The 16049-nt window shown below is 36.2% G+C and overlaps 1 protein-coding gene across 1 annotated transcript in view; it reads right to left on the bottom strand.

The window, feature by feature from the left end:
- Positions 1–16049, bottom strand: part of Uba6 (ubiquitin like modifier activating enzyme 6) — a 60940-nt gene that overhangs the window by 2268 nt on the left and 42623 nt on the right. The window contains exons 24-32 of the mRNA XM_051198646.1: positions 15401–15452; positions 15248–15311; positions 13893–13962; positions 12163–12234; positions 10035–10152; positions 8381–8574; positions 6945–7072; positions 5983–6070; positions 4749–4843 (exon numbers count right to left, since the gene is read on the bottom strand). Of these exons, the coding sequence (XP_051054603.1) occupies positions 4749–4843; positions 5983–6070; positions 6945–7072; positions 8381–8574; positions 10035–10152; positions 12163–12234; positions 13893–13962; positions 15248–15311; positions 15401–15452 (881 nt within the window). The remainder of the gene's footprint in view (positions 1–4748; positions 4844–5982; positions 6071–6944; positions 7073–8380; positions 8575–10034; positions 10153–12162; positions 12235–13892; positions 13963–15247; positions 15312–15400; positions 15453–16049) is intronic.

Raw genomic sequence — 16049 nt, 5'->3', positions numbered from 1 at the left:
TTTCTTTACCTAAGAGATCCTAAATGCTCCGCCACAAAACACACACAGCTGATAGACAGCAATGTTGCAGGATAAACAGTAACACGTAAAATTCATCAGCCTTCAATGATAAACATACTGAGAAGCAAACAAAGGGCACTCTTCCAATCACTAAACTACAGACTACTCTAGAATAAACAAAACCAAGGAAGTGAAAGACCTTTATAATGAAAACTTTAAAACACAGAAAAAGGAAATATGAAGGAGATACTTTCAGAAGATGAAAATCCTCCCATGTTCAAGAATCAACTCTCAGCAAACGACAATCCTGCTAAAAGTAATCTACAGGTTCAATGCAATCCTCATCAACACTGCAAGACCATTCTTCAAAGAAACAGAAAACAAACAAACCAAAACAAAAACTTTAAAATTCATATGGAAACATAAAAGAACCTGAATAGGCAAAGAAATTTTGGGCAGTAGAGGTATCATAAATAACAAAAAATTAACAGTGGCAGTACCATAATACCTGATTTGAAGTTACAGCACAAAGCCATCATAGTAAAACCAGCACAGAAACAGACATGTAGATTAGCAGAATAGAACAGAGGAGTCACACAAACAGCCACATGAGTTTTGACAAAGACATCAACAATACATATTGGAGAAAAAATAACTTCTTCCACTTTGGGGAAAGTAGATGAAGATCCTATCTCTCTTCTTACAAAAACCTATCAATTCTAACTGGAACAAAGATCTTAAGGTAGCACTGAAACTTTCAAACTGTCAGAAGAAAAAGCAGAGAAAGCACTTTAGGTAATGACTTTATTGATAGGACATCACTGGTGCAGGAAATAAAAACATCAATTGACAAGGGGGGACCTCATGAAATAAAAAGCTTGTGTACAACAGATAAAACTGTAAATCCTCTCAGTGGCACACAGAAAGGGAGGAAATATTCACTGTTGGCTGGAGTATAAGTCAGTGCACTACTATGAAAACCAGTGTGGAGGTTTCTCAGAAAGCTACAAATAGGACACTGAACAGCTTAGCTTTACTGCTTCTGTACACACACACAGGAATTCACCTCCTACTATAGACTCTGGCACAGCATGTACACACAGAACCTCCTTGCACAGCATGCTCACTCTACTCACAACAGCTACAAAATAGAGTCAGTCTAAATGTTCATCAACTGATGGATTATGAAAATGTATACTCATAATAAAATAGGAGTTTAAAGGGAATTACACAAAGGAGATGTTTTTTCCAGAAGCCATACGTTATTCAAAAATTTCTTAGTTTGTGTATTCAATTATATATGTGCTGTAAAAAACTGGAGTTGTGAAATTTACAGAAGAATGTACTAAGTAACCCAGACCTGGTAAGACAAATGTCACATATTCAGATACTCTTTTATATTCAGATGTTATCTTCAAATGTTTAGATTTGTGTTTATCATGTGGTGTCTGTAGAGTCCAGGAAATAAGAAGGGGTTAAGGATGGGAGGGAATGGCCTCAAGGGACAAAGGACAGAACACAAGATAGAAAAGCAAAGGGGAAAATGTTAGGAGTGTAAAGCTGTGATAATGTAATAAAGGGATGGGTATGGGGTTAACTAAAACTAAGGATACTAAAATACCCATATGAAGCATATTATTTTATAAGCTAACTAAAAACAGTAAGAGTTTAAAGGGAAATACAAAGTGGATGATGTTATTTACAGAAGCCATAAGTTATTTAAGAATTTCTTAGTTTGTATACCCGTGTATATATATGCAATGGATGTGTGTAGAAAAATGTGCCAGGGCATACATGTGTGAAGGTCAGAGGATACTGTGGAGTTCCTTCTTCTACCTTTATGTGGGCTCTGACAACCAAACTCAGGTAGCCAGGATTGTGTGGCAATCTCTTTTACCCCTTGAGCCCATGTCATAGTTTATTAAACAAAAATCCTAGCAATGAGCTGTCATTCAGGGAGGCCCTAAGGGGCTCCAAAACAATGCCATTTCTCTTGGTTGTCCATGAGAGCTAGAAGATCCTACTGCTGAAGACACTACCTTCTTTGGAAGAAGTATACAGAGCAATGAAGCTAGAGCTGAGCTGGAAGGATCCACTCTACTGGTTAGGTTATAGAGTGTGGGAAGGTGCTATGCAGACTACTGGGGGTTCAGCTCTGAAAACTGAGCTACAATACCAACCTCCCTAGCAAGATGTGCCCAATGGTGTAATAGTGGCATGACTTTTACTGGGAAAGCCATGTAATTGTGACTGATTTTAGGCCCTATTATACAGAAGAAATTCATGCTTTAGTTCAAGGCTAGGGAAGTTGTAGGCCCTGGATGCATCTACTTCTGTGTAAAACAGGACCTGCTATTGTTGCTTTGTTAACCGAACAAAGTGTTAAACCATCTCCTAAAAATGTTTCAGTTTTGGTCAAAGAAGATTCTGTCTGCAGCAAGCAACAGTTAATGGAGAAAGGCCATGTGTTGAGAGTAAGTGATGACTGAGTAGTCAGCCATAACTGGAACCTGGTATAGCTTCTTTCAAAGCTCAGGGAACACCGCAGAAAAGAGTACAAGAGAATAGGAAAGAATGCTGTGTGATGTTATCTTCTAGACATGGCTGTTTTACCCATAAACTCTCAGCAACAGTGGCTGTACAAAACTGGCCCATCACTGTTCCACAGGTAATTAGGAAGGGCTATTAAGGTGGCTATGGTTACTGGAGAAAAAGGAGTCATATTCCACAGTGGGGTAGCCATTGGTAAGTTTCCAGAGCATAAAACATATAATCCCCCATATAGGCTAGTAATGTTAATTAAAAGGGAATGGAGGTAGTCAGGTGACTCAGCAGGCAAAAGAGCTTATACTATGCAACCCTTCTACTTTCCAGAACCCATGTCAAAGGGAGAGAAAACATTCTACCAAGTTTGGTTGCTCACATGTGTGGATGTGTGCACACAATTAAAAATAAAAGGGTTTGGGGGGGAAAAGGATATCAAAATAAGATGGGGGAATGTTAGGAAAGAATGAATTCAACAGGAGGAGGAGAAGGTAAGATGATAATGGATAATGGGGGGGATATGATCAAAGTATATTATACACTATGGACTTTTGAAAGTAAAACCAGCATTTTTAAAAAAGAAGAGCAAAACAGCACAAGCATACCAAGCTAAAGCTGGAGAGAGTTTGCAGTATTAAATAGGTTACAGAAAGTATTGTAGAATATTATTTTAAGATGTGTTACATTTGTTTATGTTGTAGAATATTTGTTCAATGATGCAAAGATATGCTATATTCTTTTATGTTGCATTTGTTTAACTCTGTGAAGCTGTGTTGCTTTGCTGTTTGAAACATCTGGTTGATCTAATAAAGAGCTGAAGGCTGATAGCAAGACAAGAGAAATGATAGGCAGGGTTCACAGGCAGAAAAAATAAAAGGAGAAATCTGGGAGAAGATTGAAAAACAAAAACAGGAAGAGAGGAGGACTCCAGGAGCCAGCCATCCAGCTACACAGCAAGTCACGGAGTAAGAAGTCACGGAGTAAGAAGTAAAGAAAGAAATACAGAAATAGCGAAAGGTAGAAGTCCAGAGGCAAAAGGTAAACAGGATAATTTAAGTTAAGAAAAGTTGGTTAGAAATAAGCCAAGATCAAAGAGGAAGTGTGCGTGATGGGGGACGGGGTGGTAATGAGGAGGAGTGGAGGGAAAGGAAACTACAGTCAGGATGAGAAAAGAATCTATCTTCAATAATAATTATTATTAATAATAATAAACTAAATAATAAAATAACAGGATTCTTAAAATTAAAAAAAAAAAAAAAGAAAGATAAGGCTGGGAATTCATAAGGAAGAATCATTTATTTGTGACATGACTGGTAGTCCCCCCCAACCCGCCTCAAAGAGGGAAAAAAAAAAAAAAAAACAAAACACAAAACACTAACTACAAGAAAGGTCTCTTTAGAAAAAGTGCAAATACCAAAATTAGCTCACTCTCCAATCTTCAAGCAGAGGAAATAGAGCAAACCATGACTACACGATGACGGTAGTGTTATAGAAATACACAGACTAGTGTAAAGAGAGGGAAGGAAGTAGAGAAGTACATATGAGGATACAGAGGAGCTAGGTCAACCAGCAATTTGCAAGCAATTGTAAAGATTTTTGATTTTCCTGCTCTAAAATGCAACATCGGCAAGTAAAAATCTAACATGCAGACGGAGTGTCTAAATTATTAAATATACAACACAACATAACCTCTCCCTCCATTCTTCCTGTTTCCATTCTTTACTTTCTCTATAACATCTACCACTACCTGATTGTAGTTTTTACTTAAACTCCTCAAGTGCACAACTGTATCCCCAGTGCTTAAAACAAAGCTGGACACATAGCAGGCATTTTTAGCAAAAATACAATGAATAAAAACAGTACTTGGTACTCTTGTTTATATGTTGATTTCATAAATAAAGTTTTCTATGTTTACATGAAAGACATGGCTTACTTTTACTTAATAGTATACCGATCAAATTTCTAAGCCTACTAGCTGAAAAAGATTGGACTTGTCTATAATAAATTTACAAAGGTGTAACCCTATGAGTTTCACTTGAGAGTTGACTGTTGGCTGTCCCCTGAGAGATTCAATCTTTACTAATAGCATAAGGCAAGGGTAATGCCTTTTATATAGATTCCAGTAACTTCTTTAACTTTCCAGTGTGTAACCAACTTAGGTTTTGATGTTTGTGACCTTTTTGCACATAATGTGAAATACTTACGTTAACTTTAATCTTTTTGCATGACCCGGCATTACAGGAACATAAAGCATTTTGACTCCCTGAACCACCATTGTCGGCTCAATTCCATACTTTTCCTAAAGGTAAACAGCCCAAAGGAAACAAAGATTCATTCAAACGTGAAGTACACAGGTAAAAATATTTTACATTCACCCAAAAGAGGGCGGGCTTATATAAAATATAATTTATATCTTCCCATAAATTTAAAGACTAAAAACTATAGGGGTGATCTTTTAATCTGTGGTTTCACTTTTCTCAGTTAACCATAGCTTGAGAATATTAAACGGAAAAACTCAGAACTGCACAGCTATGTTCATCTGCAGTACCGAAGACTAGACCTAGGGCTAGACATATGTCGGCCTGGTGCTCTTCCACAAGCCATAGCCTCAATACTTAGAAGTAAATGTGTTAGTTTTACATTATTATGTTATTTCAAGCAGTGTGAGATCTGAAGCTATCCAAATGTGAATTATTGGTTGGTTTCAGGACTTCCACACTGTTTACCTACCTTTTAGTTAAGTATTTGTCTTTGCTATTAGAATGACTTACTTCTCTTGTACTATTGTTCAAGCAAGCCCTGTTTCAAAATACAGCAGTTCTCAACCTGTGGGTTGTGATTGCTTTGGGGGTAAAATGACCCTTTCAGGGGTTGCCTAAGACCACCAGTAAACACAGACATTTACATCACAATTCATAACAGTAGCAAAATTACAGTTATGAAGTAGCAAAGAAAATAGTTTTGTTGTTGGGGGGTCACTATAGCATGAAGAACCATAATAAAGGGTCATAGCGATAGGAAGGCTGAGAACTGCTAGATTAATAGAAGACACAAAGTGCAACAAGAGTGAGGCTAGCAATTCAGACATGCCTAAGGGGAACCAAAAGTGCCTCCTTCCAAAGTGGAGAGCTCTCAATGACTTAAGAGGAAAAAAACACAAACGCTCAGGTTAAGACCTATTGTAAAATAACCTAAATAGTCTTAAGAGAAATGCCATCCTTATAGTACAAGTTCTAATATAATAAATACTCTTGCTATTCTCTTATGATGTCTTATTTGTAAAGTACATTAGGTATGTATATACAGGAATGAGCCAAGAACTCAGTACTAACATAATTATAAGAACCTACTGGAATTCCTATGAATTAGGAGGCATGACATTACACAGAAAGGAGATTTCAAGGTACTAATTAAATCAAGGAAATAAAAATATCCTACTTTGACAGCATTTATGAAATCTGAGAGGGTAAAATCTTCTTTTCCGTGTACAGTCCATCTGTCCCAAATTGTAAATGATATTCCATCTCTGTTACAGAAAAATATCAAGAACACAAGCATTAAAATTTCTTTCCAAGCTGGGCGGTGGTGGTGTACACCTTTAATTCCAGCACTCGGGATGCAGAGGCAGGGGGTGAGTTTGGTCTGTGAGTTTGAAACCAGCCTGGTCTACAAGAGCTAGTTCCAGGACAGCCTCCAAAACCACAGAGAAACCCTGTCTTGAAAAACCAAAAATCTCTTTCCATTAGTAGTAATAATATATAGCTATGTTATGTGGTGTTTCTCCATGTATGTGCATGTGTATGTATATAAATGCATGCATCTCTTTATTTTTAAATAGCTATAGGGTTTTAATGATGTAGATGGTCTGGTTATCAATATCTGAACATTTGGACTGTCCAAATCATTGGCTGTCATAAATACACCTTGGAATATATGTAATTTGGCATGTGTGCAAATGTATTTATAAGTGGAAACCAGCACCTTATTTCATTTGTATGGATTACAGTATTTTGTGTTTTCATAAGTAATGTATGAGGATGATAAGAGGTTTAGCTCTTCCTGACAAGAGACTTCTCAGATTTCTGGCTATAGCCAATCTGAAATGTCAAAAACAGACACTCAAGGAATTGATCTTTGTTGTCATAAATGTGCAGGATTAGATTAGAAATTTCACAGTTTATAGAATGCCTTCAAAATTATCCAAGTTAGGAACCCTAACTGGTGTGACAAAACAACTGTTGTGAGAATGCTCTGGCTAATCATCAAGATGAGGTTTGACTGGGTCCTGAAACAGTAGAAAGGACTAACAAGAAATGGAGAAGGAAACCAGTATGTTTCCTTCCTAAGGGTAGAATATTTTATTTCTTTCTCATTATAGAAGCAAGAGACTTTAGACATACCTGATTTCAGTTTTTCTTACTTCAGATGTCTCTGTAAAAACTATTATTGGAATGGCTAAATTAAGGAAACAGTTTTTGTAAGCTTCAAAGGGATAGCCAGCAGCTACTTTGATCATCTCCAAGGCAACCTAAATAAGAGAAGGTGATTTGAGTACCTGAGAACCCAAAGTTAAAGTTACGTGAGACTCTAATCAGTCTTATTCTTTGTAAAGGTTTAAGCATTTCTGTATAAACAGTAAGATCGGCTGTACTCTTGCAATAAAATGCATTTATTTAACTGACTTGTATGCTTTTAATACATTTTACTTTTACTATTCAGCCTATTATATATAATGATATTTTACTGTTTAATCATCCTATTTTCAAAGCAGATTCCATAACTCAAAACTAAAGCAATGTAGCCAATAAAGGGGTAGATAACTAACTCTAACTTTATAGAGTACAACATAATAAACGATCATAATTATTATTCTCAAGTACTTATATATTAAGACTACTTGACATAGAGGGTAACATGGTTTCTATGGATGGTGGATGGGAAAGTAACAGGATAGCCAGGTGATCCTGGGCTGCTGCCCTTTGCCCTGTGCAAAGGTTGGAACATGACATTTTTCCTGTCTGAGTTCGTCTGGCTGCCTCTCTCTCTCTCTGGATGCTCACAACCAAGTACTCCTCAGGTTCCAGAACTCCCTCTGGGACCCCAAGCTTCCAGGATGCTGAACTCATAATCCAGGGGATCCTGAAGGGTTCGCTGGGTTCCAGAACCTGAGCTAGCTGCTGGGTAGGGTTGTGATGGGAGATGTCATTCTGTAAACATGTTTCTCATACTGGCTGATGAATAAAGCACTGTTGGCCAATAGGAAAGGAAGATAGGAGGGACTAGGAGATAAGGAGGAAAGAGGAAGAAATAAGGAGTCGTCAACAGGGAGAGACTGGGGAGACCAGATGCCGGCCTTACTCCCCGGTAAGATGAGACCACGTGGAAATACTAGATTAACAGAAATGGGTTAATACTTAAGACAGAGCTAGCCGGTAAGAAACAAATACCTGGCCAACAGCATTATATCAAATACAGAGTCTTGGTGTGTTAATTGGGGCTGGCGCGGCGGCGGTACAAGACCAGTGGCAGACGGAAAAACCTTTCTCCTTACAGGGTTGGGTCCTTTCTTTTCACTGCCCCAAACCCAGGAGGGAAGGGAAAGTCATTGACAACAACTATATTGTATCTTGAGCTCATTTATTAATGCTACAATATTTTTATACATAGGACCTAGGACTTAGAGATATACCTCATTATATTTTCAGAAATATCTTAAAAGTTTAAATTATAAGATCCATTTTTTTTTAATCCTTTCATCTCTAAATTCTGAGTGATCAGCTAATGTCAGTGTGATGTAGGGAACATCAAAGTGTTTTTTTTAGAAGAATAAGCTTACCAAGCCAGAAACTGCAGCAGTAGACGTTGCTATAGCAGGAATAATTTTACCAGCTATGCGCTTAGTTTTAAACCGGTCAGCAGGCTCAATGTTATACATTTTGGCTCTAAGGTTGGATGCAGCTGTGATGAAATCTATGTGTCCATTATTGTCATCATCTTTTTCAAATGAAAGCACTGCCATCTGAAGGTCACCTGACCAGAGTAACCAGAAGAGTGTACTTGAGTTAGTGGTACAAGTTTTATGAGATTAAAAGCAAGGTAAAAATGTACATGTTTATCATTTTCAAACTACAAGATTTCTAATAAAGAAATATACAAGTGACCAAGCTGAAGGATTCACTGAAAGCACTGCTCGATTAATAAAGATATTCATCACAACAATTTTTTGTTATTAATTTAATGAAAATGTATAAAGTAGGCAACTGAAGTTATAAAAGAACACAAAAAACAGTGATATTAATACCATCAAACTAAAGAAGTTAATGTATAAAGAACAGGAAATAGTGAAATAAGAAAAGCCACTTCTGACATCAGCTGCTGGCATGTGTATTATAAATCTTTGATACTACTCAAGATTTACTCCATAAATATTACTTTGAAACATTTTCTCTGCGACAAGCAACAAAATCATTTGTGCATATTTTTGAATATTTCCCGCTAGTGATTTCCAATATCACTTTCAAGCCTATTAACATTACATATTTTTTTAATAAAATTTTACTGTTTCATACATGAAATCATAGAACTTTGAGAATTACTGATTTATCTAACAAAAGATGGTGAGCATGCCTAAGCTGATGAACAACTAGCTGCTTTTAAAGAATTAAAGGTTCAGCTTTAGCAAAGCTGTCTGTAAAGTCAAGTTGTATTATTCCTGGTCAGACCTGAGAAGACTAAGTAAAGAGCTCATTACACAGCATAAGGCTTCAGAATCTACACAAATGTTGGACACACACAGTGAAAATCTATAATCCCAGTGCTTCTACAGAGAGAGAGAAGGCAGACTCAGGAGCAGCCCTGGAAGCTTATAGGCCTAGTCTGGTGCATGCATCAGGAGAACCAGCTAAGGGAGGGCCCACCCCCAAGTTTATTCTCTGACCTCCATATGTGTGCCATGGCATGTGCATGCCCACGTGTTCGCATATATCCCTCCCCACTCCCATGCACATTCTCCCCCACACTCTCTCACATATTCTCTCTCTTTTCTCTCTGAGACTTTTGGTAATTCCTTCCCCTAAAGTGGCATGTCTAAAGTATGAATGGGTTAATAACCTGATTTTTTTATTTGAGACAGTCTCACTATGTAGCTTAAGATGACTGTGACTTTCTGATCCTGATGATCTGGTGTGCTCAGCTAATCTCAATCTTTTGCTCCTTAAAAGCAAGCTATGTGCTTGTGTTTTTTAGACCTGTTCAACATCTGAAGCATAAAAAGAATTATAACACAGCAGTTAATGAAATTTGGAGAATTAGAATTTAAAACTTGAAGGCAAGGACACGAGTAGAAGAATGATGACTTTAGTTATAAAGGCCAGAAACTTTTATATGATAATACAGTCAGCTATACTAAGAATTTTCCCCTTAATTTGTCAATATGGTTCTTTTGGAAAGAAGTCTATCTAGTTCAAGATGTTTGAAAGAGGTCCCCTTACTTTTGGTAGTTCTGTTAGATGAAATAGCCTTTTCTAGCTGGAAAACAGCATTCCTCTCATCTTCACTGGAGATAGGAACATGGTCTGGTTTCCTTGCAGTTTCATCTGTTTGAACAACCTTTAAATATATGTGTATGTGTTTATTACTATTATCATATTTTACATCCAGGTTTCACTACTGTTTATCTGTTTAATCAAATCATAAGAGAATATTTGCTCCATGCCATTAATCATTATGGTTTAATTTATCTCTTCCCTCATAATATTTTATTTCTTTGTTTACTACCTATCTTCATATGCTGTCAGGTATATGCCATAACCAGGCCCTTCACCTTGGTCACTGAGAGACCTCCAGTATATCTCAAACAATTTATTTTTCTTATTGGAGGTTTTTTTTTTTTTTTTTACCGGCCAGCTTATATAGATAGCTTAAAATTCCATACTTAAATGAAGTTGATATTCAAATAACTTTGACAAGTCTACATTGACTAAAATTGCATAGTTCAAAGTAGATGATCATGTAGGAAAAAATATTTGCAAAATATATAATATGGGCTTTATACTTGCTGATTACTGAGTTCTTTTTATAAAGAATACATTTTCCTTCATATATTAAGTACAGCATCATCAATGCAGCATAAACCACAAATGATTTCTTTAAGGAATTACCTAGTAGACAGCACACATAATCAGGAGATGTTTTCAAACCCCTCCTCCATCATTAATTATTAAAGTACTATTTGTTTAAAAAATTCACCAAATCATGTTCTGAGACATTAAACTTCACAAACATTTATGATGTATTAAGGAATCAAAACAAAACAAAAACACAGAAATTTCTGCCTGCCATCATGTCTAATTAATATTCTGGCTGTCACATTTGTATCTACAAGGGCATGCTGGTCTCACAGCTTCAGTGTGAGCTATTTTAAGGAGTTGTAAAACAGACTATAACTCATATTAAAACTTTAAACTACTCAGGGAAACCTATTAGCCTGAACTGTTATAATGGTAGAAGCAATGAAAGCCAGAAAACATACCAAAGCATGTTTTTCTTGTGCTTTAGTCTAGTCTTATCAGTGAGAAATATGGCTTGGAAGCTTTTCTTACAATGTGACACTGCTTTGTCTTCAATTTACAAAAATATTATTAGTTATAGGTTACATGTCATGAATATTTTCTTTAGGAAAACTCATTCATTTACGCAAAACTCCACTGGCTACAAAGATCCCTTTCTACAAAATAAAAATGTAGGATGGCTATACACAGAATGTCTTTGAGCAAGGTTGCTTTGTGGCTAATTTTAGAGTATATAAAAGAAAGGCATATAATAAGCCTGTTTTTTTTTAAAAACTTTATATATGCATATAAACATTTATACATCTTCAAATTTTCCTATTTTACTGCCAATTTCTCAGGTTCTGACGCTTTTAAAGATATTTTCTGGGCATACTTATCAGACCAGTTTTCCATCTATTTGTCAGCACAAACAAGTGCCACAATGGTACCAAAGCCAAATGTACTTGAATGTAATGACAATCTATAATAGAACACATCACACTTGCTGTTTTGGAATTATATGTCGTCCAACTGACTTTTCGAACTGCTCTCAATTACTGTATACTCTATCTTCATCTTCCTGGCTTCATCCTGAACTGTTAGTTACTTCTTATTCCACCTAAGAAACTAGCCATCTTTTCCTAGCTCTCTTCAATTTCCCTGAGAAATTTTGTCAGGACTACAGCAATGTATACAGAGAATCCAGCTCGGTCTCATCTGTCCTATTAGCTACTTCCATTTCATTAAAGCCCCAGCTATCTTTTGCCTGTGTTCTTGAATAACTTGACAGCTTCTCCGCTATGCCTGTAGTCACCACCATTCACTGTAAGGACATGCTTCTCTGATTAAAATAGAGAGCTGTTCTGTCTACTCAGCACCAGTCCAAGTGGCAGGTCAGCTAGAGCAGGCTCCGGCTGCATTTCTGTTATAACCCATCTTCTCCTTGGAATAAAATGTACTTAAAGACAAACAATGATCATTACGGAATTCTCCAGGTTGAGAATGGGATTTGCTATAAGCAGCAGTTTAATAATCACTAGCTGGCTAAGAGAATGGACTTCTGTATTACCTTGTTGGAAGGTTTGAATTCCTGAATTTTAACTTCTGAAAGAATATCCATGAGAGTATCCACTGATAAGTCCTGTTTTATTTATTAAAAAAAAAAAGTTAATTTTATCAACATGTCTTTGAACTCTGAATTTGAGGTTAAAAACTCCATTTAAAAAAGGTCCTTTTCTTTGGGAGTACATTCCCCATGGAGGGATACTCCCTTAACCTAGAGGCAAGAGGGAGGGCCTAGTCCCTACTCTAAATGACTTGACAGATTTTGCTGATCCCTCCTGGTAGGCATCACCCTCCCTGTGGAGTTGGGAGGGATGGGAAAGGAGGGGCCTGGGGGGGGGGACCATGGGAGGGAGGGAGAGGGAACTAGGATTGATATGTAAAATAAGAAAAATAAGAAAAATAATTTTAAAAAGGTATTTTTATCACATTAACTATTTAGCAACTTAATTAAACAACATATCACTTGTGTACTTATATCCATTTGAAACAGTTAACATTTTGCCAGAATTATCAGCCAAAAGACTAGGGGGGGAAAGGAGGCTTGGACTGAAAATGTACTTTAGTTAACAAACAAAATTTTTGACTTTCTTGCAAATTTTAAAAAAGGGACCACATTGCCATATCCTCAGTGTCAAAGGGTGACCTCTCCTGACTAATGTTATACTCTAAAAACTAAGCAAATTTGTACAATGAGAAGAAACAATAATAGTTCAAGTTGATATGAATGAACCTGCACCTACATTTACTACTATGAAGTGCCTATGAAAACAATGCTTTTGAGGCAAACCTTGTAATACAAAACTGAACACTATTATTTATTCCTGAACCTTTATGTGATATCTAACTTTCCAGAAAGAGTCACCTATTTTAATAGGCATACCTATAATACAGATCCAGGTTTGGTAGCACATGCTTATAATCCAACAGTTAAAAGGCTGAAGGGAAAGGACCTCAAATTTGAAGCTAGTTTTGGAGTTTGTATATTTACCTAGTAAAACACTATTTCAAACAAGATAGCGACAAAATCTAAGCCCCCCTTTTTTTCCTCAAAAAAACTAAGCCCCCCCTTTTTTTCTTGAAGGCAGAAATTATTTAACTCTAACACTCATTTGAACAGAAAGGTATCCTATGCACATGTGCTCTCTCTCCAAAGTGTAGGGAACCTGCTGGGTGTGAGTCTAAAGTATGAAAATGTACAAAAGTTAACAAGAGGAAGACAGAGGAAAAAAGAATCTATCTCTGTGAAGTGTTTTTAAATTGCTATAAAATGGCTCACGATTTCTAATTCAGAGTAACTAGAACAACAGAAATAGGTAAACAGGCCATAAATATTTTATTACCTAAGTATGATTACTTTTCATAAATACTTTTGCAACATTTAAATCAGAAAGAAAAACTAGTAGTTTCTTATTTATCAGCACTGCAAGTTAGAATGGACAGTAACACAACATAAATAAAATGGTTTTCTTTTTGATCCAAAAGAATGATTCTAGCTGGGCATGAAAGTGCATGCCTACTGTCCATGTGCTTATGAGGTGAAGGCAGGAGCAGGTGGCACTTACAGTGAGTTCCAGTTGCACAGGGAACTCTACACAAATCTCAGCTGTGTGAGCTCATGTCCCAAACAAACAAAAGGAAGGAAGTAAGACTTATGAGCTAAAAACACATTTCGATGTCACCATCCAATTCAATTTGGGTTCTGAATCATTTGCTAGGTCCTAGATAGTATCTTACCTTTTCTGAAAATGGAATGCAATATATCGTAGCATATAGTTTTGCAGCACTCTGAAGAAAGCTGAGATGCCTTTTGAAATGAAAATAAAAAGCAGTTTGAATGGCAATTTTAAAGAAGATATTTAAGTCAGTAGAAATGCAACCTTTGGATTAACACTAAGAATTACATTCAAAGAATTTTTGTTTCATAGTTAATTTTTACCCTTTTTAAAGTTAAGACAATGAAATTCTTGTCTAGAAGAAAATACCAAATTTTCTTTTGAAGCAAAAATGCTTATCAAAAACACTCATAATATTCAAGTAGTCACTAGCAATATCGTAAAGAGAAAAGTGAGTAAAAAAGGTATAACTATTAGAATAATTGGAGAAAATTCCTTTGAATTCATGAGAAAACATCAGGAAGGAATGAGAGAATTCATGAGAAAATATCAGGAAGGAATGAGAGAATACATTAGGTTTGAACAAAGCAAAATAATTTACTTAAAAACAAAAATGGGAATGTTGTATTGGAAAGGCAATTTATCATAACATAACTTGAGTTCTGAAGCATGCAATTAAGCAGAGTGTTATTTGTAGAAAAGAGGTTAGTAAGCTAGGTGTCTGATGAGAATATACACACATTAAGTTCAATCTCAAAATAGAGTACACATGCTGGGCGTCGGTGGTACACACCTTGAATCCCAGCACTCAGGAGGAAGAGACGGGAGGATCTCTGTGAATTGGAGGCCAGCCTAGTCTACAGAGTAAGTTCTAGGACAGGCCCCAAAGCAATACAGAGAAACCCTGTCTTGAAAAACCAAACCAAACCAAAATGGAAAACAAACCAAAACAATAACAAGAACAACAACAAAAAAAAAAACAGTGTACACATATAGGTAGAGACACAGAGACAACCTAAATCCTACCTATATTCATTTAGGCAGCTAGTACTAATTGCTTTTCCTACCTTAAGCATCTTAGCTTTATTTAGTGTAGGGATGTTTGTTATCATTTTATTTTCTTATGGGCAAAAGTAGGGGTGATTTTGCACAAACAGACTTCGGGAGCCCATTCCCCATGGAAGGATACTCTCTTAGGTCAGACACATGGGGGGAGGGTCGAGGCCCTATTCAAATGACTTGACAGACTTTGATGGATCCTTCCCTGGGGAGTGGATGGGGGATGGGATGGGGGTGGTGGTGGGGGCCTTGGGAGGATAGGAGGGAGAGGGAACTGGGATTGATATGTAAGTTAAGATTGTTTCTAATTTAAATAATTTTTTTTTTTTTTTTAAAAAAAAGAGAGTTTCAATCATTTAACACTCAAGACCAGGCATGGTATAGTGATTTACAGTGAAAATATACATATATACTTACAAAGTTTCATTTAAATCAAATTTTATTGGAGAAGGTGGCCTTTTTGGTGACTGCCAAAACAAACCTGTTAAAAAGATGAAATATTGTTTTCAATATACATTGTTCATATCTAGTTAGGTTACATTATAGTTTCTTCTTGATACTTATACTCACTGCCATCTTTTAATCGTGTTTCCAGAGGAAAACAGTGAAGAAGCTGCAGAGCCTAAAAGAGAGAAAAAAGAATTCCCTGCTATTTGTTGTTATCTGAAGGGGAAAATGAAATTAAGAAAATACACTTTGTTCATATTTGTTCAGGCTTCATAAATCAAGCAAACTTTAAAAAACACAGTGAGGTCTTGTAGCCATACATGAGTCAGTTTATGTTTCCTCTGTTCTGCCATGACAGTTTTCTTATAGCAAACGTGAATGAATATTGACGACTTCACCCACATGGCATATTTTATTCATAATTTTGCTTATTTCCAAGAGCTAACCCTTTGAATAAATATAAAAAAATGGCATTCAGCATTTCAAAATTAAAGACTTAATATGTGCTTGGAAGAGGGTGAGAATGTGATACAGATCTGTAAATAAAGCTTAAATTTAGGTAAAGTAAATAACGATTACTATTAACATTACTATCAACTATTCTCTTTTATTTCCATTTTTTTCCTCCCCTTCTATAATAAAAAAAAAAATAAACTAAAACAGGGCTAGTGCTCCATACTATTTCCATGTTTTTTTCAATAATTATAATAATAATGATGATGATAAAATAAAAATCAACCAAACATAGCAAATAAAGCTGCTGACAGCCAAG

This window comes from Phodopus roborovskii, unplaced genomic scaffold (genome assembly GCF_943737965.1).
Source record: "Phodopus roborovskii unplaced genomic scaffold, PHOROB, whole genome shotgun sequence".
NCBI classification, from domain to species: domain Eukaryota; kingdom Metazoa; phylum Chordata; class Mammalia; order Rodentia; family Cricetidae; genus Phodopus; species Phodopus roborovskii.
Note: the sequence above shows the minus strand (reverse complement) of the source record. Positions and strands in the feature narration are given on the sequence as shown.